This window comes from Vidua chalybeata, chromosome 4, assembly GCF_026979565.1.
Source record: "Vidua chalybeata isolate OUT-0048 chromosome 4, bVidCha1 merged haplotype, whole genome shotgun sequence".
Lineage (NCBI taxonomy): Eukaryota > Metazoa > Chordata > Aves > Passeriformes > Viduidae > Vidua > Vidua chalybeata.
Window position 1 is genome coordinate 50,697,216 of NC_071533.1, and position 26,715 is coordinate 50,723,930.

Below are 26,715 nucleotides of genomic sequence, written 5' to 3' on the forward strand. Positions count from 1 at the left end.
TTTTTTTATTCTCTCTGAACCAGAGAAACAGATTTTATCCTCATCAGTGGAACTCATTACAAACAAAGGGAAGGCAGTCCTTCCCAAACCAAAAATCTAGTGCTTTAACTATTTCCCTGAAAGACGTCAGCCACCTGACCCCTGACCTTACAAATGTACAGATAAAACTGAAACTGAATTCCTGCTTACAAAGACCTGTGGGTAACAAAATCAGTAACAAAACTGATTAGTGCATTAGAAGTGTCATGAAAAATACAGAGAGAGAGTAAACAGGAGAGAGACATTTCTTCTAGAAACATACTACCCTTATAGCTTAGTTTCTCTACTGATATTTTCTCAACCTGAAGACTGAAATATTGCAAAACTGGGCAATTTTTCGAGTATAAAGTTCAGAATCTTAATGAAGAACTGTATCTTCTTTACAGCTTTGTTAGGTTTAGGGATTTATTTTTCTGTATAAGAAACATGGAATCACAGAATAGCTTGGGCTGGAAGGAACCTTAATAGTTCCAACCTCCCTGCCATGGGCAGGGAACACACACCTTCCACTAGACCAGGTTGCCCATGAGCAATACCTTTCAGCAATGCTTTTACTTTCATCATCAGAAACAGCTGCATGCTTGCTGGGAAAAGTGGAAAGAACTAATTAGGAATCTAGCTTTTATATAGTTTGCTGGGAGCGTTTCTTACCACTTTTCCACCACTAATGGCTTGATAATATAGCTACTTGGAGTCAGAAATACCAAGTGTTTCCAAGTGTTGGGGTTTAATTCCACTAGGCAGCTAAGCACTACACAGCCAAACACGGAACACCAAGGTGGGTTATATTGTCTGGGTCTAGGAATTTTTACTTTTAATACATCTTTTTCCATAAACAAATACACATGGTGTAAAGTAACCACTGTGAGGTAAGTTACCACTCCCAAGGAGTACTTCTTTGATGTATATATGTGTTTTAAATACTGTTAGCATTTGGATGCAGCTTTTAAAACATTTTGGAAGTATTTTTGCCTTGAATAAATAGATAATACATACAAAGAATGCTTGTAGAAAGGATGCTTAGAAAACAGAGACAACATTAACTGTGATTCTAGTAATAAAACTGAGCAATTAAGTTATGTGGAAATATGTATAATTTGATTTTCAAAGGGAATTTCAATTATTCACATTTTACTGGCACTAGTATTGATTAGTTTTACACTGAGGTATTTGTGCATACTTGAAATAGATGGATTTTAATATGTAATTACACATACATATAATTAATTGTGAAATTAGTATCCTGCTAGTTCGGTATAAAGTATCTCATTAAGTCACATAAAAGGGCTTGATGACATGAGATTTCCAGTGTTACTTTCTTTGTTTTGATGTTTAAGACCACGCTACTTAAAATGTGCAAACAATGGTTCCTGTCTTCTGCTTACTTCTGCCAATGTTTATTCTTTCTGTAACTTTTACAAATGAGGACAATTAGTTGTCTGGTTTGTTCAGGCAATTATTATTACCAATAAAAATGAAATCCTGAAAAGGTCTTCCAATAAATAAAATCAACACTGGAATTGAGTCTGAAGTTTCAAGAATTAGTAGTGGGTAGAGCCAAATACTACTTAAGCAAAATTTCTTGACTACTTTGCAATAGAAAAACTGCTTGCATGTTTCCCAACTGATTGCATTTTCCAGTAATGGGAACAAACCAAAGATACATTCTAGAAATCATGACGAATAACTGACATAGATTGGGCTAATTAAACCTCATTGAAAATTAGTTTTGAGACTGTTAAGGAAACTTAGTAATGTTTTGAGTGAGATTTATTATTTTCATAAAAGCTGACAGGTGGTTTCACAGATCTTCTAGTGGCAAAGCTAATTTGATAGCTTCCCGATGCCCAAGGGTGTGTGTTCCAGTGGATGAAGTAGGGCAGGAAGCTGCTTCCTCAGAAACTGTGCCAATTCCCTGCTTGTAAAGCCTAATCTTAAGAAGAAAAAAGAAAAAGCACTGTCTTTCTGAAGTCGGAGATGGAGTTAAACTCTACCTCTGGAGAGCTTGTTTCATGTAGGCAGACATGGTTCAGTAATCCTGCTGCATTTTGCCATTTCCTTTGAGTTGGGATCTGCAGTGCTGCACTTTACCAAAAAGAAAACGAAGATTGTATCTCTCTCCAAGTCTGTCACTTTTGTGACACTGAGAGCAGCTGACACAGAACCACACCCTGAAAAAAAGTAAATAAAAATGTAAGAGACAGAGCAGAGACAACTGAGGTAAGCAGTAGTACTTTCTGTAGAAAACCCAAGAGGAAGAAATAATTGTTTTTGAAAGTGCAAAGAACTCTGTGTCCTGCTGCTTGACTGCCTATTGTGTTGAAAAGGACACCTCTGCTAGTTCCTCATTAGTTTGGTCAATAAACAGATAAGTCTCGCACCAAAACATCTGAGTTTTCATGGTTTTGGTTATCTACTTGACTGAGAAGAGGTATTTCCAACTGTAAACATCTCACATACTGTATCACCCTAATCTTTTAATACTTGTATCTCAAAAAAAAAAATTGCATAAAAAATAGTGGTTACAGTTAGTGCCATGAATAGAGCTGACAGTCAAGCACAGAGGAAAAGGGTTAAAACTTTCATTATTTACAGAGCAATTCTTTCCTGTCTATTGCAGAAATGGTACTGAGGTACTATTTTTGAGAACATAAATTTCTGCATGTTTTTTTTTACTAGAAAAGGAGACTGGGAGGTAGTGAGAGGAGGAGATATCAGTTAGCGTGATTGTCCCAGACAGGAAGCTGCCAGTCTGGTATTCTGAATCTACCTGTGGATGGGTCTAGTTAGGGGCTGATAAGGGTATTTCTGCACACAATGTTGGTACCAGATGAAAAAACCCATTCAAAAATCTGTCTTTATAATTATTGCAATATTGTATCTTAAATGAGTGGAGTTTACCTTAGGTATTCAAAATCAGTAATAGCAAGTAAATAACTTACTTAGGTTAGAATAATTCAGAGTATTCTCTTTGGAAGTACTGGGAAGCTATAGCTGCCTCTGCCTTGGTACAAGAATAAGTCTTTAGTTTCATGCCATGTCAGTAGGAAAGTCCAGCTTTGGCTGCTGAAATACAAAGTGAGCCAAGCTCTAATCACGTGAATTACTTTACCAGAGTATAAAACCAACCTCAAGTTTAGCAGTGAAGATTTAAGGAATAAAGCATGAATTTCAGGCCTAGTGCATGGGAAGAGGTAACAGAGTGAGTGGAAGCAATGCCCCCACATGCTAAGGGACAGTGAATCCAGGGCCACATTTAGTTTCTGAATGTTTGTGTGTCCTGGTGATAATGCTGCCATGGTGGCAAACAACTTCCACAAGCCCCTATGGCTCCTCGGGGCAGGTGCACCACTGCCCTGCCCTTACAGAGAGAATCTTCCATGCAGATAACAGGCTCCATGCTGGTGCAGAGCAATGGCTCCTGACAAAGCCTGGCAGCAGGGACTCTGCCAGCATAGCGAGCACGGCCCCTGAGGCAGCAGAGGCAGAGAAGCCTTCCCTGGCCACAGCTGAAACCCATAGGGAGACACACCCAAACCTGCCTGGGTGAGAGGCTTCCCCGTGGGCAACTCCGTGAGGGTGGCCCTGCACCCCGGGCACTGGGGAGCCATTGTGGCACACGACCAGTGCCATGCAAACCGGGTCAAGGAGTCACCCCGCGCCCTTTAGGACACGATGCCCCCTCGCTGCACCCCAGCGCTGCGGTTGCTGGGCTCAGAAAACCACGTTTGGGAGCTCTAATACTAAACTTAAGTGTAAGGCTCCTTCGGATAAGCCCCACAGGAGCGCACAACAAACGCCTTCGACCCCCGGTAAAACCGACCACCAATAGCCCCATTGCCCGCTTCCCCACAGCAGCTCCAGCAGGGCGGGCGCGGCAGGGCAGCACCGCCCCGGGCCGGCGGCCCCGCGCAGGCGCCGTGCGGGCAGGGCGCGTCCCGCCGCCGCTGGGCCGGGCCGGGCCGGGCAGGGCGGCAGCGGCCCCGCTGCCGACGCGCAGCAGCGCGGGCAAGGCGTCGAGAATGGCTCCGGCAGCGACCGGCGGGACCCCGCCGACTGCGCCATCGCTGGGCCTGATGGCTGACGGGCTGGGCAACAGCTCCGCTCTCGGTGGGTCGCTGCGGCCTCGGTCCTTCGCCGCGGCGGGACGCTTCAATTCGCGACCCCCTCGTTCCCCGCCGGCGGCCCTTGTACAGCTCCGCGGGCTGTGACCTCGCTGGGCAGTATGGCTCGGATGTCTAGGCTGAGCCCGCTGCTTCTGCCGGGGCCCGACGCGGTTTCCTCGGGGTCCCCGGCGTTCTAGTCCCCGCGGGGAACGAGGGAGGAGAGCGGCAAGGCAGAGGCGCGTCCCCCTCCGCCCTAGCCCCGGGCAGCTCGGGGGAGCGGGCTGGGAAGAGGTCGAGGCTCCGCGGCGGCAGCGGCTGAAGTTTCTCCCGCCTGTCAGCGCAGCGCGGGCGCTCGGGGCGGGCGCTGCTCGGGCGGGCTGCGAGTGCCCTCAGCGATCGCGCGGTGCTTACTGTCGCGACAGCCCGGCCTGGTGATGTAGGAGGTTATGGCCAGGAGTGGCGAGGGTGGAAAAAAAAAAAAAAAAAAAAGAAAAAACAACAACCAAAACCTATAATGAGCTGTACGAGCTCGAGACTGACAGCTCCTCGTAGTTGATTCACTTTAACTGGAATCGGATGGCTGTTAAGGTAGAAATGCATTAAAACATTGTTTTTGTTTTATCCTCACGTGTGAAGTTAAGCTTGGCTTAGTGTTTAGGCTTTGGAAATGAAACGTTGACTGTAACCCTTGAGAACTCTGAAGAGCCCTTGCATACATACAGTCACCAGAGGAAGTTAGTTTAAAATGACATTTTCTTTGTTTATGTCTAACCACAACTACTGTGCTACTCATAATCTTGAAACCGAATTTGTTGCCTGTGTAGTCTGAAGTGCGCTTTTTTTGTGCATTGTCTATGATGCTCAAACACTTGAATTAAAAATTGATGCTCATTTCCACTTTCAGCTTAATTAGCTGTATTACCTTTGAGTAGTATGACATAAGTAACAGTGTACCAGCTTGTTTGAGAGTAAACTTTCAACTTAGTGGAAACAGTTAAGATGGCCTACTTACTAGCAAGGAATAAATCCAGAAATGTTTCTTGTCTTTGTGGTGTTCCTTTTCTGTATTTGTATATTACTTGAAGGCAAGATGCTTCAGGAGAGTGGAAAAAAATAAGTACCACGAGGCACCCTGAATTTTTGTTGTTTTTTTTTTTTTCTGTTAACAGATAAAAACCAGTTTGCTCTTTGGCTGTTACTTCAGGGAATTACTGCATGTTTATACATGCTGTCATTACTACACAGCTTACTTACTAGTGGTATCTTGAAGAGGCTGTAAACAGATGTTTTAGTAAATGAAAGGATGTGTATATGTAGGTTTATACTGACTTTGTACAAATGTTTATACTCAGGATTGCTTTATTGAACTTGAAGGTGGGTGGAGAACTCTTGGTATGCTATGTGCATTTGTAGATTTAATAACTACAGCAGCAATTTAGTCAGGTGTCTAGGTGAATAGGATTGTACTTATGTAGGCTAAAAATTGTTAAGTCTAGCAAGAGAGGCAAAAGCTGTGAAAGAATTTTCTTCTCAGAGTTTTCCAAATGCTTTCTGCCAACATATCTTCAGTATCTCAAGATCACAGTGTACCTCTTCACATAAGAGATACTTTGGTTTGTGTTAAAATTGATTTTTGACTCCTGTAAACTAGTGAGGATTGTTGTTAGCTTGCATAAATTCATTGATACAATGTGCTTGATGGCATTGATTTAGTGCTGCTCACTAGATGCTGATTGTACTTGTGAATTTAACCAATGATATGCAATAGTACTAAATAGGTGATGTGTCCAGGAAGGATTTTATTTCATTGCTTTTTAACAGCCATACTGGTGAGATGTGCTTTATTAAATGTACTGTGGCTGTTTGCAGAGTGTGTTGTATTTGAAGACTGAAGTTTGAGGAACAATTTTCCAAGAGAAATGCAAATGTAATGCACCAGTTCTATGTATTTTTGCTGTGGGAGCTATATGCTGCTCAAGTAGTGACCAAAGCAATTACACCATAAGCACTGCAATTTTGTACTGGTAAACAGTGAACCATAAGCTTTTTGTCTCTGTGTTAATGCAGCATTATCAACCACATACTGCGTTGCACAGAGAACAGGCTAAATCTTACTTCCCTTTATATTTAAATTTTTCCCTTTCTCAGCAAGACAAAACTGCTCTATATACTGTTGTTTTTTTTTGGTCTTCCCTGTTGGTTCTTAACAAGCTCTCTGTGGCTGTGAGGGAATTGCAATGCTTATTGCAATTATTTCAGCACTCAAAATCGTTGAGTCTTACATGCATTATACAGTAATACTTTTAGCTATAATTTTTTTTGCTGTGAGTAGGACCTACCTTACATTGCAGGCACCTCCTTTCTGAATCCCCACCCTACCCTCAGGCTTTCAAAGAAGCCAGTCTAAAACTTTCTGCAGACAATTTACTGAATGTGTTGATAGAATGTGTAATTCAGAAAAAATCGGCATTAGTAAAGATGTTGTCAGGGTGGAGACTTGCCTCTCAGAGTAGAAAGCTCTCTTTCCAGACCTCCTGCAAAGTTTGCCTGCAGTCAGAATTTTTGTAGTGACTTTGGTGAGCCAGAGATTTTGTCTCTAATGTAAGAACTCCTAGCAGGCTCTGGCCTGAGTTACTCTGAAAAGCTTGGTGTTTTATGGTTGTTAACACAATGTTGGGTACCATGGATGCTGTTCGGTGTCTCAGATCGTGCCTGAGACTTGCTGCCTGGATCTTACTGTTGGTGTTCACTAGGTAGGTGCATTTAGAATGAGCTTTAAGGAAACTTGGCTGATCCTTCTGCTCACTTCCTTAAGATACAGCTTTTGACAAATCTGATGAAAGCTTTGAAGTCTGTTCTTAACAGAAATTCTTAATCAGCCCTGCTTAACCTCTAAGGCAGTTGGCATTGTGTTATTAGTTGTCAGTATGTTCCTTCATCATGTGGCTTCCTTTTTGTCATCTCACTTCCTGCTTATTTCACTTCTGGTTGTAGGTTCTGATTACTACAAGGAAGCTAGAAGTTAAGTGGAATTCACAAATGTGTTGAATGTTCTTCTTCGATGATAGCTGGCTTTCCTTTGTTATTCACTTTAAGCATATTCCCCGAAGTACAATTTCCTTGAACAATAGACAAAGCAAGTGGTAGGGAATAGGTTTTCTTCACTTAAGAGTTTTTTTTCTCTAGAAAATAAATTTTTTAACCTCTTATTTACTGACTTCTATGTTTGTCTGCTCTCTTCTGTAGCTACCACCTGACTAGTAAGGCAGAGAAGCCCTAATGTTTCCTAATTATCTTTGTGTGTGTGTGTGTGTGTGTGTTTTGGGCAGTGCTATATTTTGTCTTGTGATTGAAATTGCTAGTAATTTCATCTGTTTAGTTCTGCAAAAGCAATTTGACTGTAGTGTCCAGAATAGATAAATACTATTTGAATCAGATAACTCATAAAAAGTATATTTATTTTGAAGTTGCATCAAATTCTTGTTAAATTTACTATTGGTAAAATAATTAAAGGCATGTATTAAATGAATACATGATTACCATCAGATTAAGTGATTTACCTAAATTATTTCCCTGCTGAGCACCTGAATTAAGAATCTAAAAAAAATTAAATTTGATTTGATAATAGAAACCTCTACTGCATATCTAATAGAATGCTGTATCTCTGAGTAAGTTGAAGGTACTGAATGAAAGAATACAACTGATTTAGAACTTCTTTTCTTTTAAGGAAATATCCAGGAGGGGATATGCTAGGAGATACAAGCTGGCATTGAATTGACTTCACTAAAACTCAAGTTTTTCAAAGTAAAGTAGTTTCTTAAATTCTTGAGACTGAGGTATTTAGTGTGTATTTAGGAAATTGAGCTAATAAACAAGGAGTTTTTATTTTTATGCCTGAATTTAAAAGCATGTAATATAACATGAAAGAAGTTTTACATTAAATGATGCTTAAAATGAATTCTGTAAATGAAAGAGAACATCCAGATGGAGCAGTCTGATCTAGTGAAGGTGTCCTAGCCAATGGTGACAGGGTTGGGATTACATAGTCATTTCCAATCCAAATCATTCTACGATCCATCCACCTTTGATATCTGTCCTGGAGGTAGGAAGTGTTGTTAGTGTTTAATGTAGTTCAAAATACACTTCCTCTAGAGCCAGGAGAGGATGTAGCACTGAGTATTGTCATCAGGTGTCTCTTGCAGGGGGAGCTGGGTTCACAGGCTGACCATTTCTCCTTGTGGCATTGCCACAGAAGGCTTAAGCAAAGCTTTTAGCAGCAGTGTGTGTAGGTCTGTGTGGTGAATTGATCCACGAGTGATCCAGGTACAAAAGAAAGGAAAAGACAAAGCACCAGAAAAGCCCCAAAAAGAACCAAAACCCACCCATGCAAACGATATTCTCTCTTGATTATTTTGAACCCTAAGTGATGGCCCTTTTTTCTGCAGATGGGTAGACTGGCCTGTTAATGGGGAGGAGGGGGAGAAATGCCTAAGCTGATATTGCTACTGAGGCATGTTTTCCAGCTGTGTTTAGCTTAGACATTTGAACAGATAATGTGCTATACCATAATATTTCATTTGTGTTGTACTTAAATATGTTGTATGTGATCATATTTAATTTGTTTAAATATTAATTAGCATTAAGGCCAACAATAGTTTGTATATTGTGAGATTAATATCTATGTTTCGTTTTCATGCCTAAAAGCAGGGAATATGATCCTGTAACTCCTTAAACTTCATGGACAAGAAGATAGTGAATATATATGTACTTATTTTTAGCAGGTAGATAACTCAAATAACCAAATTCATAACATGTAAACAAACCTTTTTAAAAGGCATGCCATAAAAGGTAAATGGTATGGGCATAATGGGCAAAATCCAGAGTAACTAAGTAGGATTTTTTACCAGTAGAGCAGAGAGAAGATTACATTGTTGTTTATGAGCCACTTCTCTAAATTAAACAATACAAAACCAAGTGGAATGTGCTTAAAGTAATCAGATGGGTGTAGATCCTACTTAGATTTAGTATAGGAGATTTAGAAAAACAGTACATTATTTTAATGCTGAGTTGTATATTGCTAATATAAGAACTAAACTGTTTTGATCTTGGTTATTAAAAGGATTTGTTTTTCAAGAATCTGAGTTGTACTTTAGGCAAGATAGGATTAAGATTAAATATTTCTAGAAATTTCTTATGTGCTTTATGAAAAATTTGTCTATATCATGTAAAAATAGCAATTTAATGAAACATGAAATATTTTTCCACTTATCTGCTAACATTTTTCCTCTTATATTCTGTTTCCTGAAGGTGCTGTAATTTGTCTTGAGCAATTGCTGAGGTGGAAGAACACTACCTTTGTATCTGAGTAACAGTGATTAGAACCAAAAGACTTGTCTGAGGTTGACTATCTTTATATTTTGCATCTTAGGTAAGGATGAAGTAAGGGCAGACAATGTTCAACTTCAGTACTTGGTATATATTTATTTTTAAGCAAATGAGTACATGGGATCTGAATTAGTAGCATGAGTGCAATTTATTTTTTTACAGCTTAAGCATCACTAAGGGTGCTGAATATCGCTTCTAAATAATTTCATTTAGATCACATCTTCAAGTAAGTTTCATATGTAGACTGGTAAACAATGACTGCTGTATAAAAATGCCAGGACAGCAAAGCACTGAAACAAATCAGTTCTTTTATGAATTGTCTCAAGTCAAGGAAGATTGCTATGGCCTGATTAAAACCATTGAGAAGCACCATCATGCATCACGAGACTGAGGTGAACTGTCAGCAGTCTGATAGAAGCATAATGTGCCTCTGGGGAAAGGGAGTAGGGAATGTACAATGAATGATGTAGCTGTGACTTGAGATGTAAAATGTACTGCTCGTTTAGGTCCTCAAGGCTTGGCTTTGCATTATGGCATAATTGCAGGGTTTTGAGGGCAGACTGTGTAGGGTGTTTGATAATGAAAGCTGTGTGTTTTGCTCTGCTTGTAAGGTTGCACAGCACCAAGTACTTGATTCAGCTAAGTTAATTTCTTCTAGGATATTTTTGCTTTGCTTTTCATGAATTTTTGTGTCTGAACAAAAGATGAATGGCATCAAGCAGTTTCTGGACTTTGTGTAAATAACATGTTTTTATAGAAATGTTATTAACATGTTTTATTAGTAATGTTTGTTTCTTGTTGAATTTTTAGGTATCTAATTACAACCAAAGAAAGTCACATAGGCCTATGTAAATAATCTGGTATGTTGAAGTATCCATATTAATTTAATGAATTTTTAAATGAAAAAAATACTTCTAAGTATGTTTTCCTTCATAGTTCAAAACCTCTGTAAACCTTAACCCTATTAATAGACTAATCTGTGTTACAGAGTATTCAGTTGATAAATTAAATTTTTTTCAACATTCTTCTGTCAGTAAAAAAAGTGCCAGTATAGGCACAATTCTCCTTTTGGAGGAAGTATAGGCACAATTTGCTCTTTTGGAGGGTGTTGACGGTGTTAAATTGGATCTATGTTTTCAGTGGCTGTGTCAAGCTGACAGGATTTCAAGTTGATGATTTAAAAATAATTATGTTGGACATTATACTTTTTTTAATAGAATAATACTGAGGATTGGAGGGGACCTTAAAGATCATTCGGTCCCAGCCCTCCTTGAACCACCTCCCACTAGACCAGACTGCTCAAGGCCTTATTCAACCTGGCCTTGAACACTGCCCTCACATTTAAAATTTTTCTGCACGTAATTAATGCTACTGCCCTTTTCGTTTGAACATACTTCTGAACCTCTGGCTCCATGTTACTACAATTACTCTGGGATGTTTGTTCTAGATGTACTTGTCTATCCTTGCTCATTGTTTTTTCCCCACTTCAGCATACTCAGTCAGTGGATTGTCTTAACAGAGGAGTTTGCCAAACCTCAGGCTATACTGATTCAGTAAAATGACTGCTTAAAAACTAAAGACTTTTTGTGGCCTTGTTTCTTGAAACCTGGTTATCTCAATAATCCAGTTTAAAACTGTTTTCAGGATTACAGTCTGTCAGGAGCACAGTGAGTGGGGTACCAGAGAAATGGGAAGGGACCTCCTGAAGCCACTTTGGATCTGGAGGAATTGCAGTGAACTGTGACTTGGAAAGCCTGAGGCATGGACCTCTAGCCATGTTAAGAGGCCCCCTTGCTCTCTAGGTTTGGTGGGAATTGCCTACCATGGTTATGGAGAAAATAGATACTACTTTGAGCAGTCCAATGCACTCTTGCCACAAAGAGAGGCAGAAAACCCAGAAAGTTGAGTTGAATAAATTTTATGAGCCTTCCACAAAATAGTTTGACAAGCAAGTGGATGTTGATAGTAGGAAGGTGTTTCTCATTCTTTCTTAAGATCAGTACAGTGCAACAAAATCCAAAGTATCTGCCTGTTGTTGTCTTATATTTGAACATGAAAGGTGCTTATTTATTAATACCCTTAAGAGCTTGTGATGTATACTGTTTCAGTTGGATTTGCTAGATTCTGAGATGTTGTAGTCATACAGATAATACTTCTCTGGTGTGATGGCTTTTCTCCTGCCTAGTAAATGAAACTACTTTTGTTGATCAACTGGGGTACTTTGTGGCTGTTGCTACCTGAAGAGTTAGAAAAAAAAAAAAAAAAAGAAATTATATTTTGGTATATTAAAGCATGAATTATAAATTCTTAGACTGCAAGTAAATTGCATGTAAGATCAGTTTTCTCAGTTACGTGATTACATCCTTTACCCTTTCCTGTCTTTTGTTTCCTTGCAGTATAAAACAGCTGCAACCTTAAAGTGTTCAATTGTGGATACGTTTCAATTGTCCTACTCAGGCATATGTTAAAGCTTCTGAAGGTTACGTGTTGGTAAATTCTGCGTACATTCATCTGTAGGATTGCTGGCCTCTTAAAAGTGAATAGCTTTCTCTTTTGGTTTTGAGAACAAACTAGACCATCTGGTTTTGTCCAAAGCAAATATCCTGAGATTCTGCTTTAACATTTCGTTTTGAGATCTGTTCAGTAATTTGTTTGCACTTCTTTCAATTTTTCTGCATTTCTACTATTTCCTAGGAAATTATTTTAGCAAAATGCTTAATACATTTTTTTTTTCTTGTTGCTATTGGGGTATATCAGTTGTTATTTCAAATAATGTCATTGTTTTCACTTTGACCAAGTCTTATGTATTGCATACTACCCAACTGACAATTCAAGACTGTTGTGAAAAATTCAGAAATATTTTAAATTTAAAGGTTTACTGTTGCTAGAGGAATAAAGAAAACTAGGATAAATACCAAACTTCTCTTTCTGTCTATCACCTTACTGGTGTTTCTCAAATGCAACGTAGTTATGCAGCCAGTGCAGGAGATGTTTATGGAATAACGCTCCTTCTGCAAATTTTTGGAGGCTTCCTTTTTTTTTTTTTTTTTTTTTTGGAAAGGAAAGGATTATTATTCTAGACATTTGTGTTGTGAAAGTGTCCCTGTCATGTAAATGGTTTTCTACTGACTCTCCTATTCTTCAGCCAGTTTGATGAATGGAACAATTGTGAATTTCCTTGTCCATTTCAATACAAGTAGATAGGAAATATCTTGAAATAGATGGATAAAAACAAAACACTTCCTGGTAGTCATTATTTCCTACTCAAAAAAAAATTGTTTTCAGGTAGAGTGGAGGAGAAGAATAGAAGGTAGAAATGCAGGTTGGGGATAATAATGTTTAAACCTTTATTATATGGGGTGGGTAATGTGTATAAGCTCTAAGGAAGGGTTTGCAAAGGTTTTGAAGTATGCAACATGTAATTTTGGATTTATCTGAGCTGTTGAACTTTTTATACTTTGATATGGGAGAAGGTACTGTGGTTTTAGTTTCTTTGTGTATATTGGACCTAAAAGTGTGTTAATATTGAAGAGATTGTCCAGAAATGTGGAACGTTCATCATCTGAATGGAGCTCACCTGCAAAACCTGATCTAATCAGTGCTGCTTTTGGCAGCATTTAGACTGATGAACTTCAAGTGTCCCTTCTAAAGTAAATATTCTGTACTTTTGATAGATCAGAATCCCACTTTATAACATAGTTTACATCTGTGAAATTCAGAATTTAAATCAAACAAAAGTGCTTAATTGTGGATATAGTGTGTGACAATGCTTCAGCTTAAATTCTTTGCAAGCAAAAAGAATTCTTTCATGTCCTGTTTCAGGTTTAAATACAAAATGATTTCCAGATCTCAGACAAACAAAAAATGAGCCCACCTTATTCTGATGAGTAGGGGGTGGATGCTCTTTCTTTTGAGAATTCCCACTGTCAAAAATAAAAATCAAGGCTATTTCTTTCAAACCTGATAATTTTTCTAGGGTCAATATTAAATCCTGTATTTACTCTCATATTAGGGAAGGATCCACGTTTTCTTGGTAATTTTGCATGAACTTTGGACTGGAGGAATGGTATAGCATTTTCCTCGCTGATGTGAACAAGGAGCAATGGTAGTGTTATTCTTCTGTGAAATATGTGGGCCCTCTATTTGAGATAACAAGCCTGTCAGGCTACAATATGGTTGGTTCTTCACTGTTATATTGAAGAAACATCACACAGGCTTTTTGGATGTTAGATGTTTGTAATTGTTTGATGAAGAGGGAATATCTGCTGTTTCTGGTGTAAGTTCTCAGCCAGTAGAGTATGTGTTTTCCTCATCATTGCAGAAGGTACTGTGGGAATGTGGTCATGCTTGTAATTTTCTGAATTCTTTCGAGTGATTTACAGTGTATAGTGATACATTTGTTTATTGATTTACATAGATGGAGATGTTCCGTGGGTTTTGTCAAGCCATGGCTTACAGACAACTACTTTGACAACTAAAATGGATGGCAATGATGGCAAGGCTGAACACCTAGAGTATATTGCCTTTGCTTTGGTTCCTGTTTTCTTCATCATGGGTCTCTTGGGGATCCTTATCTGCCATATCCTTAAGAAAAAAGGATACCGTTGTACAACAGAAGCTGAAGAACTAGAAGAAGAAAAAATTGATGAAAAAATAGGTAATCAAGTCTAATAAACAAATTCCTATTTCTGTACATTGCTACTAGTATGAAATAATTTACTGTGAGACTTCTGTCATTTCTGTGTCTATATTTGACATCAAAGCAGTATTAAGAACAATATTTTTGTTAAGACACGTCACTTGGGATTTGATCTCTGCCAGTCAAATCCAGGCGTCTTCCGCTTTTCCCATGCAAGTCTACTAACATTAAGTAAAAGCTTACAGAGGGATCAGAGTATTCCTACATTTGTTTGCAGCTCCACAGATGGAGTCACCAGATCATTTTTCTCCATTCTACATGCTGTTAACAACAAAGTATTGGTGTACATAGTGCTAGCTGAGAAGTGGCAAAAAGCTTCCATTTAAAGCCTAAAGTCTTAGTTTTATGTTTTGCAATCTTAATTTGTTTCTGTTGTGCTGTCATTCTCTTCTTCCTGCTCTTTATAAAACCAAGCCTTTGGACTGAATATCTTTATTCTGTTTTATGTAATGCTGCTTATAATTTTTTCCTTAAAGATGCCTTTGTTTTTATCCTAACATTTGTTCATTTGTGTCCTTGTTTTTATTGTTCCTTATTCCCATCTGTTCTTACTTGGGGAAAAAAAAGGGTGTTACCAGGTGGGAAGGCCTATAGTAACATGGCATAGCATTTGTAAAATGTAAGTAAGAACAAAAGTCACTTGTAAATACTCTTCTTCCTTTCTCCCAGTTAATTTTTTTCAGTAGGTTCATAATGAGTGCAGATTACAGTGGCTCTGTGGTAAGGGTAGACCCATGTGGTGCAGTAATGATGTGTCAGTGTGTTCTTAAGCATTAACTACCTGGGGCAGCTGTGCAGTGAGTGGAGCTATCTGTTCTGTTTGTTTCCCTGACTGGAACGGGGGAGTGGTAGCAAAACGGGGACATTCCCTTTGTCTCAGTGGCAGGAAGGAGCTGCCTCTAAGTTACATTGCAAAGTTGCAGGTATTAAGATGAAGCGTGGGCACAGAGGTCAGGAAGTCCCTAATTTACTGCATAAAAGAGGAATTTAGTCTATCAAACTTGCCTCAACCCCATTTTTTAAAATAAAGCATTATAACAATTATTAGGGAAGGGCACAGCTTTGCCTCTTCATTGTCTTAGTTCCCCAATTGATCTTCTTCAGTCTTTGCAGATTATTCTAGGGGAGCTTTTAATATTGTTAATGGATGCATTCTCTTTCAAAAGTTTTCAGTTTTTTTTTTTTAATTAATCATTTGTCATGTCCTTGTAAATGTGGTGAAAATCTTAAATTGAATCCCCCTCATACTAAAAGCTCATAGTACCTGTTTTAGGATAGTGATTTGAGACAGTTTAACATTTTGGTTTTTTTTTTTTTTTTTTTTTTTTCCCTCCCTGTTGTTAGGATTAGAAATGCTGCTCTCTTATTTGTCTCCTCCTTACTAGCTAGAGAAGGAATTTTGAAGTATGTTTGTGAAAACACTGAGCTTAATTAATTCGTAGCTGAATTTATTTGGGCTAATGTACAGATGATAAACCTGTGTTCATAGTTTTTACTTTTTTCATATGATAAAATCTTACCTAAGCTTTCCCTCCATAGTGGCAACACATCTTGCCTCTTTTTAAAAGTGAAGTTTCTTTTGGTGTGTGTTCTGTTTTGGTTGTGACTTTTTAATCATTATTTATTTTTAAAATAGTTCAGTTCTTGATTCATAAGGCCAAGATACTGACAAATATTTATTTCTTTGCACAGAAATGAATGAAACTATACATGAGAATAGTGACACTGTGGGACAAATTGTTAACTACATCATGAAAAATGAAGGTATAGTATTGTGCCATTGAAGTTAGCAGCCCTTGTGATGGTGTTCTATAACAAATATGTTTTTCACATAGTCTTATGTATGGTATGTTCATGTGCTTTCATTTAATAACCAGTTTGTTCATTCTTAGCTCTTTGAAATTGTCTTTACAAGGCAGTAACTTCAAAGACAATAGGGAATTTTCTTGCTTACTTGAAAATTGTTTTGTATGGTAAATTCAGGTCATGCATTTACAAATATTTTAACTGTTTAGGTATTTGGGTCTTTTTCGTTCAGGCTTTTGCTTTGTTTGTGAAGCAAAAGCTCAATGTTGCTTTCTTAGTGGCAGTGTTTAAAGCCTGTGGAAATTTTATGTTTTGACAAGATCAAACTTCTTGTCCTGAAGTGATTCTTGCAGCTCTTGTCTGATGAGAGGCTTGTGCATAACTGAGACAATTGGGTATATCACTAATGTTGAATTCTGTAAATGTTATCTGCACATGTGTGCAAAGTAAAAGATAAAGAGGAAGATGTGGCTGAGAAAACAAAATCATGGTTAAGCACCCCATGGTATGCTTGGTTAGTTCAGAATGTAGGAAGGAATGTTTAGGAGACTGGATGTTTTTATAGGACAAGAGCCTTCAGTCTTCTGATTTTAAATTTGTATAAATCAGAGTTCTGACCATTGAACTGGCTTTGAGTTACCTCTGAATGAAAACTAGTCCTGTGGAAAAGCAATGGTTTTGGGTTTACATGTGGGGATTTTTGGGTTTTGTTGTTTGGGTTTTTTTTAGACTATTAGTGCTTTGAGCTTGTGTATTTTTCCTTGAGATTGGTATTAGGTAAGTCATGTTTTTTGATAGGAAGTGAGCAATTAATAGTTCTTGGCTGATAATGAATTTGCATTTTGTAGGGCTCTCTTAAATTGATGTTTTTAATCGGAAGTTGGGTTAAATGTGTGAGGTGATTCAGAGATCTTGTTCAAGAATTTTGTGTAGATGACTGCGTTTCATGGCTTGCATTGGGATAGAGCTTTGAGTGCAATATGAACTGCAATTTTAGTAGTTTATGTTAAGATTACCCATAGAATTATATTAGATTTTTTCTCTGCAGTTTTCTTTTGTGATTTTTTTGGAGATATGTAATGCAATCATCTTTCTTTTAAATGAAATTTCTTTGAGGAACTTTAATTTTGGTTTTGTTTTTTTTTTCTAAAGTTAGAACCGTTCACTTTTGAAGAGTTCTGTTTATTCTCATTGCAGCAAATGCTGATGTGTTAAAGGCCATGGTAGCAGATAGCAGTGTCTTTGAACCTGAAAGGTAATTACTCCTCATTTTAATGCATGTTTCCTGAGGCAACTAAAAGCATATGCTTTCAAAGGACTTTGTTTCCTGAACAGTTCTAAGACTACATTGCTTGCTTGAGTTACCAGCTAAGAGGATAATACTTTGATTTTCTGTTGTGTTTGAGTCCTTAAATTTTAACATGCACCCTGGGTTAGTGACTGGCTTTTCTGGTTATGTGTTCTAGGTGCATGATACAGTTTTACTGCATTTTGGGCTAAAGATTTATAGATGCTGCAAATACTCTTTTACTTTGGGGTGAAGTTAAGTACCAGGTGGCTTAGTCCAAAGCTACTGTGGCTTCAAAGAGCAGAACAGCACTCATTTCATTTGTATAGGTGCTAACTTACAAGACATCTTTTTCTGTCTCTGCTTTTGGTTTACTTTTTTCTTTATAATTTTGATAATAGACACTGATTGACCTACCTCTTAAGATTTTTCACTGCACACCTGTTCAGATAATTATGTAGAGAAAGCATCTCTGCCTTAGGTGCATTGTATGTGTAAAAAACCTTGTAGATGCATCATATGTGTAAAAGTGCTTGTATCTGTACATGAGTACTTTTAGCTATATCTAGATTCTCAATACTCTTCGTATATAACCTTGTGTTCATATTCAAGGCAGAGGAGATGGAAGTTCAAGTACTATTGTGTCACCTATAAAAGAAGTAGGAGTATATAGTTTCAGCAAAATAAAGAGTCAAGTATACAACCATTAAACACCTATTCTAATGGTGAGAGGCTTGGTTATTGAAACAAACTTGAATTTCTAAAGGGATTTCTTCTCAAGTATAGATATTCTTAAATGTCTATGGTTCTGTAGAGATATTTATTTGAATTTTTTGCATAGGCATGTGTAATGTTATCTTGGGCATTTTAGACTATAGTTTCAGTGGTGAATTAAAATACGAAGTGTAAATAGGAGGGGAAATGACTGCTCTTACAGATTCTGACAGATATTCCTGAAGCTTTTCTAATCAAGTAGAAATCCTCTGTATTTCTTTGCAAGTTCAGTGCACTATGAAACTTCCTAATTATAGAAATAGTTATGGCTGAGTAAAATCTACACATCTTTCACTTGAAGCCATTAGTTCTGTCTTTGCTTCAGATATTGAGCTACTTTTATTTTCTTTAATAGCATTTTATTACATATTTGGAGACCAAATAAATATTTCTTGTCAATATTTTTATTTTGAAAATAAGCATCCAAGTAACTCCCAGTCTTCTCTGGCATGTTTTACTTCTTTAATTTGTTCTTTCTGTTCCCCTTTGGAGTCTCTGCAGTTTGTTTGTATTTCTTGAAGCAACATTTCTAAACCTGCATGGTAGGATCAGATCTGGCATGATTAATGCTGAGTAATGTAAATTAGGTTCACAAGTTATACTTCTGTTATTTCCAGTGTTTTGTCCTTTTTAAGCAAGAACATTGTTAATGATTCATGTTCAGCTCATGATCCTCTTTTTCTGAAGAATGGTCATCTGTGTTGTTGCTTTTTAGTCTAGGTTTAGGTAAAGACTTTCTGCTAAAACACTAAGAATTTGTGTTGTCCTTACTGCAATACATCCAGTATTTTTAGTAAGATTTGTGTATGTGTGTCTTTTGTATGCATGTTCTCTTCTCATCATTCTAATTTCTTACTTTGATCACTACAGTTTCTATGGGTGACCCAAAGTCTATGGGTACTTCAGCTATTCTTCTATTCTGTTACCCAGTGAATTATTTAAAGCACTGAATTTAAAGCACTAAAGGACCAAAAAAACCACATTTAGAATGTCTTTGCAGTTTCACAGCAACTTCCAGATACTACTTTCTGTATGTGTTTTTAATCTTTTTTACAAGGTGTGCTGCCTTACTCTACAGTTATTTCACCTTTCATGATCTCTGACCTGCTGTGTTACAAGACTGTGTTAAAATTAATGCTAAAGTCCAAAAAAAGTCCAATTGATTTCTATCTGTGCTGTTTGTTTTTTCTATTTTCAAGGAAAATCAGATTGATTTGATTAGTTAATCTCAAATGCCTTTTGGAAGTTGTACTGCTTTTTCTTTCTAGGTACTTAACATTTTATTTTTTTCCCTTGAAACTGAATGATGTTGTTTCCTCTTGTCATTGTGGTACACATTTTAGTTTTGCCTCCTTTCAATATTGTGGGACTGTGCTCTTCGTCTCAGAGTTCCTTGAGATCCTGCAACAATTCTGAAATACTTTCTATAGTTTTCCAAGGTAGTTTTTTTGTGAGTGTGATCAGCTTATTAAATGTCTTCATCAGTATAAGTTCATGTAACCTGTTCTCTTCTATTTGGGCTGATTTTTTCCCCCCTGTTAATTGTCTTTTGTGTTAGTTACCTTAACCACATGACTGCAGCTGAATTAGTTTGTGAAAGTGATTCTAATTGCAAGAATACACTATTGGAGGAAACCGTAAGCCAGACATCCTCACAAATAAATGTTTCCTGTAAAAACTAGTTATTCACTAGACATAACTGAAGGTTGGATTTAATACTTTTTCCTTTTTAAGAAATAGTATTTTATAGTAAACATAAAATTTTCTTTATTTCTTCTTCCTACAGCCCATTATCTCCTACCTCTCCTGAGAGTCCAATGAGTCCAGGGACTCCATTGTCACCAGGTGTTGTTCCATTCAGACACAGCTGCAAAGCCCATCACTTTCATACTGTTGGAGGAGTGGTGGAAAAGGATGTTTGTACTCGCTGTAGTCATAAACGATGGCACCTTATAAAGCCAGCTCAAAAATCTAAAGAGAACAGAAGAAGTCGTATTGGGGAAGTTACAGTCCTTTCTGTGGGAAGGTAAGGCTTAGGTCATTTTGTTGTATACTTCTCTTAGAATGCTACAGTGGCCAGGGTTGGATCAGATATCCACTGATTCTGCTCTGTTTATAAGGTCAGTGATTTTTTTTTTTAACAACCCTGTTACTGTTAGACTGAAGTTATTTCTGGAAGAAGTAAATGTGATTTTATTTTTTTTAAGAACTATGTAAAAAGATGGAGATATACTGTGGGTATAAATTTAAGGCTCTTGCTCATTTGGTACAGGCTAAAAAGAAAGAAGAATTGCACACTAATAAACATCTCTGTTTCTAAATTTGTTATTTCTCAAGTAAGTGTGAGGCTATAGAAACCACTTCATTCTCTTTGTTATTTTTAAAGCCTACCTTAGATTGTAGTTGTCTTTGAAAATTACTGTTCTAAGAAGTGGTATGCAATCTGTGGATTCTGCTTCAAAACACAAGAAAGTGTGATTCAGCAGGAAGATGCTCTGAAGTGAAGCAGCATCCATGTAGGTGTCTGCTCTGACATCTTGTTCTTGGGACCTGGAAATTTGTTTCTGCCTATGCTGTTGCTCCTGAGAATGATCTAACTCATCTGTGGGGAAATACAACTTTCTTTTGCTCACCTCAGATTTCGAGTCACAAAAGTGGATCACAAATCAAACTCCAAAGAGAGGAAAAGCTTGATGTCTGTTAGTGGCGTGGAGAGTGTCAATGGTGAGATGCCTGCCACGCCTGCGAAACAGGATGTGAGCGAAGTGCCTGCCACGCCTGCAGAACAGGAAATGCAAGAGAGGAGAAACTCAGAGTGAAGGCAGGTATCACACATTTGAATGTTTGGAACTCATACTGAAAGTGTTAAGTTGTGAAATATGTGAAGGTAATCAGTACAGTTGAAAATGTGTCAGTTCTGTGTGAAAACTCATCTTTCAATTTCAAAATTCTCTACACAAGTCTGCAAAAATTACATGTGGTCACTCAGTTAATGGTAAATTAGGAAAGGCTATTTTTATCTGCCGAATTCTTATCTAATTGTTTATTCAGACTTTGTAATTAGAGTAGATGTTGAAATAAGTTTTGTGGATGTGGCATCACTAGTCCAACAGATAAAATGTCTGCATATTAATTTTTTGGCAATAAACAAATTTTGGCAGTGGCTCAGATTTAGTGGCAATGTGCTTATTGTCCAAAACAAACAAGTTATGGTGACGCTTGTATCACTAGAATAACTACAGTTATTCAATAACTGCAGCTGCTTTCTTATGCTTGCTGCTTTGTACTGCATGCTTGTATAAGATGATTGCTTACTAGATACTTCTCTGATAGATCTGTGGAGCTTTGACTAATAGCAATGGAATCACATGAAACTGCTGATCTCACAGGGATCTAACTAAGCCTGGCGTTTGGGGTTTTCTTGTGAGTCATTAAACTTCAGTAAATTGCTTGAGTTACTCTATTGAGCATGTGAAAAACATGCCTAGCATGGTTTTGAAATGCAATCCGCATTGTGGTTTTTTTTTTTTTTTCACAGTTTAGAATGTTGGGGGGAAAAATATCCTGGAAGTTAATATGATTTGCCTCTATTTGATGATATGCTTATGGATAATATGAAGGGGAAAGGTGATTTTAAACAAATGTGATTCAAAATTCAGACTTGACCCTTGAGGAAGAAGGGTTCTGGGGTGACATAGTAAAGGTACTGGACTTGAAGAAAGTGAAGACAGTGCACAGTGCCAAACTCTCTCTATGCAGAGAGAGGGGATAAAATAATGTTGTGTCAAACTATTGGTAACCTCAAATGGAAGAGGGAAATGCACAAGAGAAAATTGAGTCTGTTTAGTAGAAAAGCAACAAGACTCAAATGCCCTTGAGTATCTTGAGGTTAAAGTAGAGAGCTGGTATGCAGTGGGATACTTCCTTCCAGCCCTTACTGGCAGCACAAGTTTGATTGTTGAACTAAGCAGAATGTAGTTGTCTGGCCTCTATGCCTCATCACTAAGTTATACCCAGGTTTTTTGAAACATTGTTGTAGAGGAAGAGAGACCTGGAGATGTAGTATGCTTCCAAATAATAAAAATGTTACGGAGGGTAATGAGGTAATTTTTTTTTCACAGTAAATAAGAAGACAGTGATAGGCTAAATTGCAAGGAAGCGGAGCTCAGGTTTCAAAAATTAAGAAATTGGAATAAACATCTTTATTGCTGGACATTTGTAAGACCAGACTTGTCTATGCCAGTGTTTCGCTTTTTGATCTGTAGCACATTTTGGCAAATCAGAGGTGCCTAGTGGCTGCTGTTTCACTGTTGCACTGAAATCTGTGCAGGATCTACAGATATCAGTGAAAGGCAAACAGTACTCTTATTTTCTGATTCAGAATTATGTCCTTGTGTTTAAGGTTTTTTTATGTTGATGTGGTTTCTATTTCTTCCCTTTTTAAAAATCAATATTAGCTAAATGGAATAGGAGATAACATCTTCCTTCACTAGATGGGCATTTCCATTTCCATGCCCATCTAATTGTTTTGTTAGTTCTGTGACTATTTTTATTTCTTTTCTGTATCTCTAGTGGGAGATACAGAAATCTCATCAGATTGTTCATAATATGAGTTTTCTACTTAAAGGCAAGCTAGTTATCTTCTCTTTAAGCATGAGAAATAGAAAGAATAGGGCATATATGAAAATAAATTTCAGTGCACTTTGAATAAAAAAACCCCATCATTTTGAAATCACTCAAAATGTTTTGTAATCCGGTTTTCTGTCTAATTTGTTCTTTCCTCTCCTAAATAGAAAAGCTGTTCCCTGTAATTACCTAAAAGTTCTATAAATTTAAACCATTACTACTTTAATTTAAAAATAAACTGTTCTCTAGAGAGATACGATAGTAAAACTATAAAAAAATTGTCCATCTATGGCAGCTTTTTATTGTAAAACCGCCCCTTAGGATTAAAGTTTTGCCTCTTCTGAAAACAAATGTTCTAATAGCAAAGAAATGGTTCAGTAGAATATTTTGATGGTCTCTCTAGTCCAACAGAGCTATTTTGTAAATCATCTGGGAAACTAGCGAGGTCTGGTTGATTTGCACTACAAAAAATAAACAGATCTTGCTTGTAAAAGGGTATGATGCTGTTCCCTAGCATGGTTCTAGATCAGTTTTTGTCTACTGTCACAAAAAGCTGTGCATGTGTAAACAGGTAGTAGTTACACCTTTAATTCAGCTACTTATTTTGGACTTCTAATAAATTATTGTAGCCCAATTTACTGAAACTGAATAAATAAACAGCATTTTGTGCCTCTAGTCAATACATTTCTGATTAAAGATTATAGTTTGGGGGAATTTGACTCAGATCTTCAGGAAGAAGGCAGACTTAAATGTGTGTTTAACTGGTTCCAGAAGAGGTTTTTCAGTCATTCAGAGGCAGTAGATTTGTGGCTGACTTTAGCCCCTGTTAGTGAGAGTTCCCATATGAGATGGAATTCCTGAGTTGGACAGTACCAGAATGAAGTAGCATTGCTGATTGCCTGCATTCACTGCTACTCTCAAGTCCAGGGTTTTTTTCCCCCTAAACTGACATGTTCTGAAGTGACCTCTACAGTGTTTCAGCTTATCTAGTGTCTTGCTGGCTGCATCACTGAAAGTTGTAGCATGTCTTCTCTGTGTCTTCAAGGTCCATGCTCTCAGCAGACTCCATTTCATCAGTTAATTTTATTTCAAATATGCTTAATGGCACATAAAATGAGTAGTAGCTACACAGCTGATAATTGAAGTCAAAACTTTGAGCTGAGCTCTTGGACATTGAGTTGAGCTCATCTACTGAGTAAATAAAGTACCAGAAACTGGTACTGGTACACTGAAGCTATGTAACATTTTCCATTTGTAGTGCTTAACACTGGTGTGATTTGTCACTTTGTCCATGCATTTCAAGAGTACTAGCTCAATTTTTAGTTCCTCTTTATGATTTCACATGCTAAACTTGGAATGCACGGCAATTACTTCATGCAATTGTGGGGTTTTTTTTTCCATTTCAGTGCACCTGCTAACTTTTTAATTGGTGTGTCCATCCTAAAACTAATTTTGCTATTTAGGTTTATTTTTAGAATTGTTTTCTTCTCTTACAGGTGGAACTTTTAGAAGAAGATTGTCTGCAAGCACTTTGGAGAAAACTGAAAACTCCCAAGAGATGCATACTATTTAAGGAAATGTATTTATGGCAATGTAGCATTTTACAAGTTCTGTGATGTCATTCCTGCAAGGTTAAACACTTAACGGTTTTTGACCAGTAAAATAGTGAGATTTAGACACTTAAATACTGTTGAGCTGTGTGGACATCATAATGAATGGCTTCATCTTGGAAAGAAAACATACGTACAAGTTTTGGACAGGAAAGGTAAAAGCTTTATCAAGTCTTAATTTTTTTTTTTTTTACTTAGACAAGCATTTACCAGCTCAATATTAAGAGTAATACAATTACCTCATGGATAAACTGCATTTACCCCAGTGGTCCATCTGGACTTTTCTTCTCCTGTTTTGCCCGCTCCAAAATTGACAAGTGTTTGCTGAAGGTAAATGCCAGCCTTTGAAATATGAAATATTCTTTTAATCTAACTGCTTGTAGCCAAGTAAAACATACATAATTATGTCAGCCAAATCTGCATGTGTGCCTTTACTACATAAGCCCTCAAACTCTGTGCAGGGTACCTCAAAGTAGAGACTGGTTCAGTTATATGCAGATGTTAAATTAAATTGTTGTTCCCCAGACCCATACCTCTCCCTTACTACTTGACATAGACTGAAGAGCATCTTTTTGTATGCAGTTGGATGAGCTCTTGGTGAGGTTACTTTCCTCAAGGCCATGTGTTCTCCTGTTTTCTTGTAACTGCTCACTCATATTTGAAGAATGCCTAATAGTTTTGCTTTTCTTTTTTTGTTGTTCTTACCCACAGGTTCCTTATTAAGTTAAGGCAACATAATTCAAGCCTTAGATAAGGATATGGAATATTGGGCATTAAAAAATTTATGGAATGTATACTAAAGTGCTTCAGCGTGGCTTTATTGGACTGAGGGTAGTTGTATTCATTGGCAATAAAATCTTAAGCCAATGTTAGTCCTTTTATATTTTAAGTGTGACTTAATGCTAAAAGTACCATGATATTGTGATATTAATTTTCTGTATCTACTTATGATCTCAGCTTTGTCCTGTTACTTGTTCTGGGGAGAGAAATCTCTGTAATACTTCAGCAAACTTTTCTATGTAATAGAAAATTATATCATTTGTTCTGAGTGCCTAAGAATGTAAGCTCTAATATAATGCTTTTTAGTAGAGATTGCACTATATTTTGAGAACTATAACTTAATCTGCTTTATGAACTCAAGGAAAATCAGTGTATGTTTTTGAAATGGATTTATTTTAAATTGATACCTTCAATCTTTTTAATACAACAGCTCTAAATTGTGTTCCTCCTTCATATCTGAGAATTGTGGTTTTTCATAGATTTATGTATGCAGTGTTAACAATCAGTGTGTACAAAATTACTCTTCCTGCTTGTGTATTAGTTACTCCCATGTCTTGTCAGGAAACATCAAGTTTTTTCACTCTTGCTGCAAGTATGTGCTGCTGATGGTCTTCTCCTGTGTGTATCCACAAGATCCTGACTGGTCTTATCAATATGTATTTTTCCGCGATGCTATATTTGCCAAAAAACCCACCACTGCCCACCCAAACTTTGAAAATAATAAATGTTTTATTGGTCTTTTCAATATGGATATTTTTAGAGTTAATTGTCTGACCTTGAGAACCCAAAATAACTGTTTGGCTGGGACTCTAACTTCAGTGTTTAGCACTGTTCCCTGCTCCCATAAATTTAAAATCAGCTTGTGAAATCTCTTCAATATTTAAGTACAACATAAACACCAACCTCATCTTACAGGCACACATTAAGCTTCACATGATTATTTGTGTGAGGAATATTTCTAGAAGATTTAATTAGTATTGGTTGTAGTAATAAGCTTTCAGTTTCCAAGAGATTGATAGCTATGACTATAAAGTGTTACTGGAAAAAAAAGGGAGCATTGGAGAAAACAGCAGTTTTCAAATAATTTCCAGAAAGAAGATACAGCGTTACAGACTGTCCACAAAGCTTTTTCTAAAAAAAAGGGCAGTTTGTCTTGGTATTGTATTTTGATACGTGATGTGTTAGTATGGTGAATAAATGACAAAAGGATTGAAGAAAGTTTAAACAGTAATATGTATTTTTTTTTTACTTATTTTAAAAGTAGTTTCTATTTTGATTCCATTGAAAATGCATAGAATAGAAGGGAAGGAAAGATGTTGGATATGTAAAATATTGTTTACCTGTACAAAGTAATCATGTAAGGTATTATAAGATCTGATATGTGCAAGAATTGAATTTATGCATTGCTACCTAAGTAAGAGAGGATTTAGAAACTGTGCCTGTTTCATTGCCTTTAACACTACACTGCTATTTTGTAGGGGTAAGCATATTGCCATATTACTCTGCTTTTCTTAAATTTGCTTATCAAATGTATTTTTAACAAAATAGTTTATATACAACTTTTATACTACCAAGCAGTAAATAAAAAATATTGATTCTTAA

General features: G+C 37.1%; 1 protein-coding gene and 1 long non-coding RNA gene across 5 annotated transcripts; one reads left to right on the top strand and one right to left on the bottom strand.

Moving 5' to 3' along the window:
- Nucleotides 1-1,791: 1,791 nt before the first annotated feature.
- On the bottom strand, nt 1,792-3,908 carry LOC128787381 (uncharacterized). The gene is made up of 2 exons (XR_008430708.1): nt 2,982-3,908; nt 1,792-2,210 (listed from the first exon to the last, which is right to left on the bottom strand). It is a non-coding gene; the product is annotated as an uncharacterized LOC128787381 (long non-coding RNA).
- Nucleotides 3,909-4,019: 111 nt separating this feature from the next.
- Nucleotides 4,020-26,715, top strand: RELL1 (RELT like 1). Of its 4 annotated transcripts, XM_053941465.1 has the most exons (9): nt 4,065-4,149; nt 9,453-9,573; nt 10,341-10,390; nt 13,948-14,187; nt 15,922-15,993; nt 17,233-17,290; nt 19,884-20,123; nt 20,736-20,922; nt 24,220-26,715. In XM_053941465.1, exons 4-8 carry the CDS (start codon nt 14,010-14,012, stop codon nt 20,914-20,916), a joined length of 729 nt encoding a protein of 242 aa, XP_053797440.1. In that variant the 5' UTR covers nt 4,065-4,149; nt 9,453-9,573; nt 10,341-10,390; nt 13,948-14,009; the 3' UTR covers nt 20,917-20,922; nt 24,220-26,715. The 4 variants fall into 4 exon arrangements, with proteins under 4 accessions (XP_053797438.1, XP_053797439.1, XP_053797440.1 ...); XM_053941466.1 differs by lacking the exon at nt 10,341-10,390; XM_053941463.1 differs by lacking the exons at nt 9,453-9,573; nt 10,341-10,390 and having other exon boundaries at nt 4,020-4,149.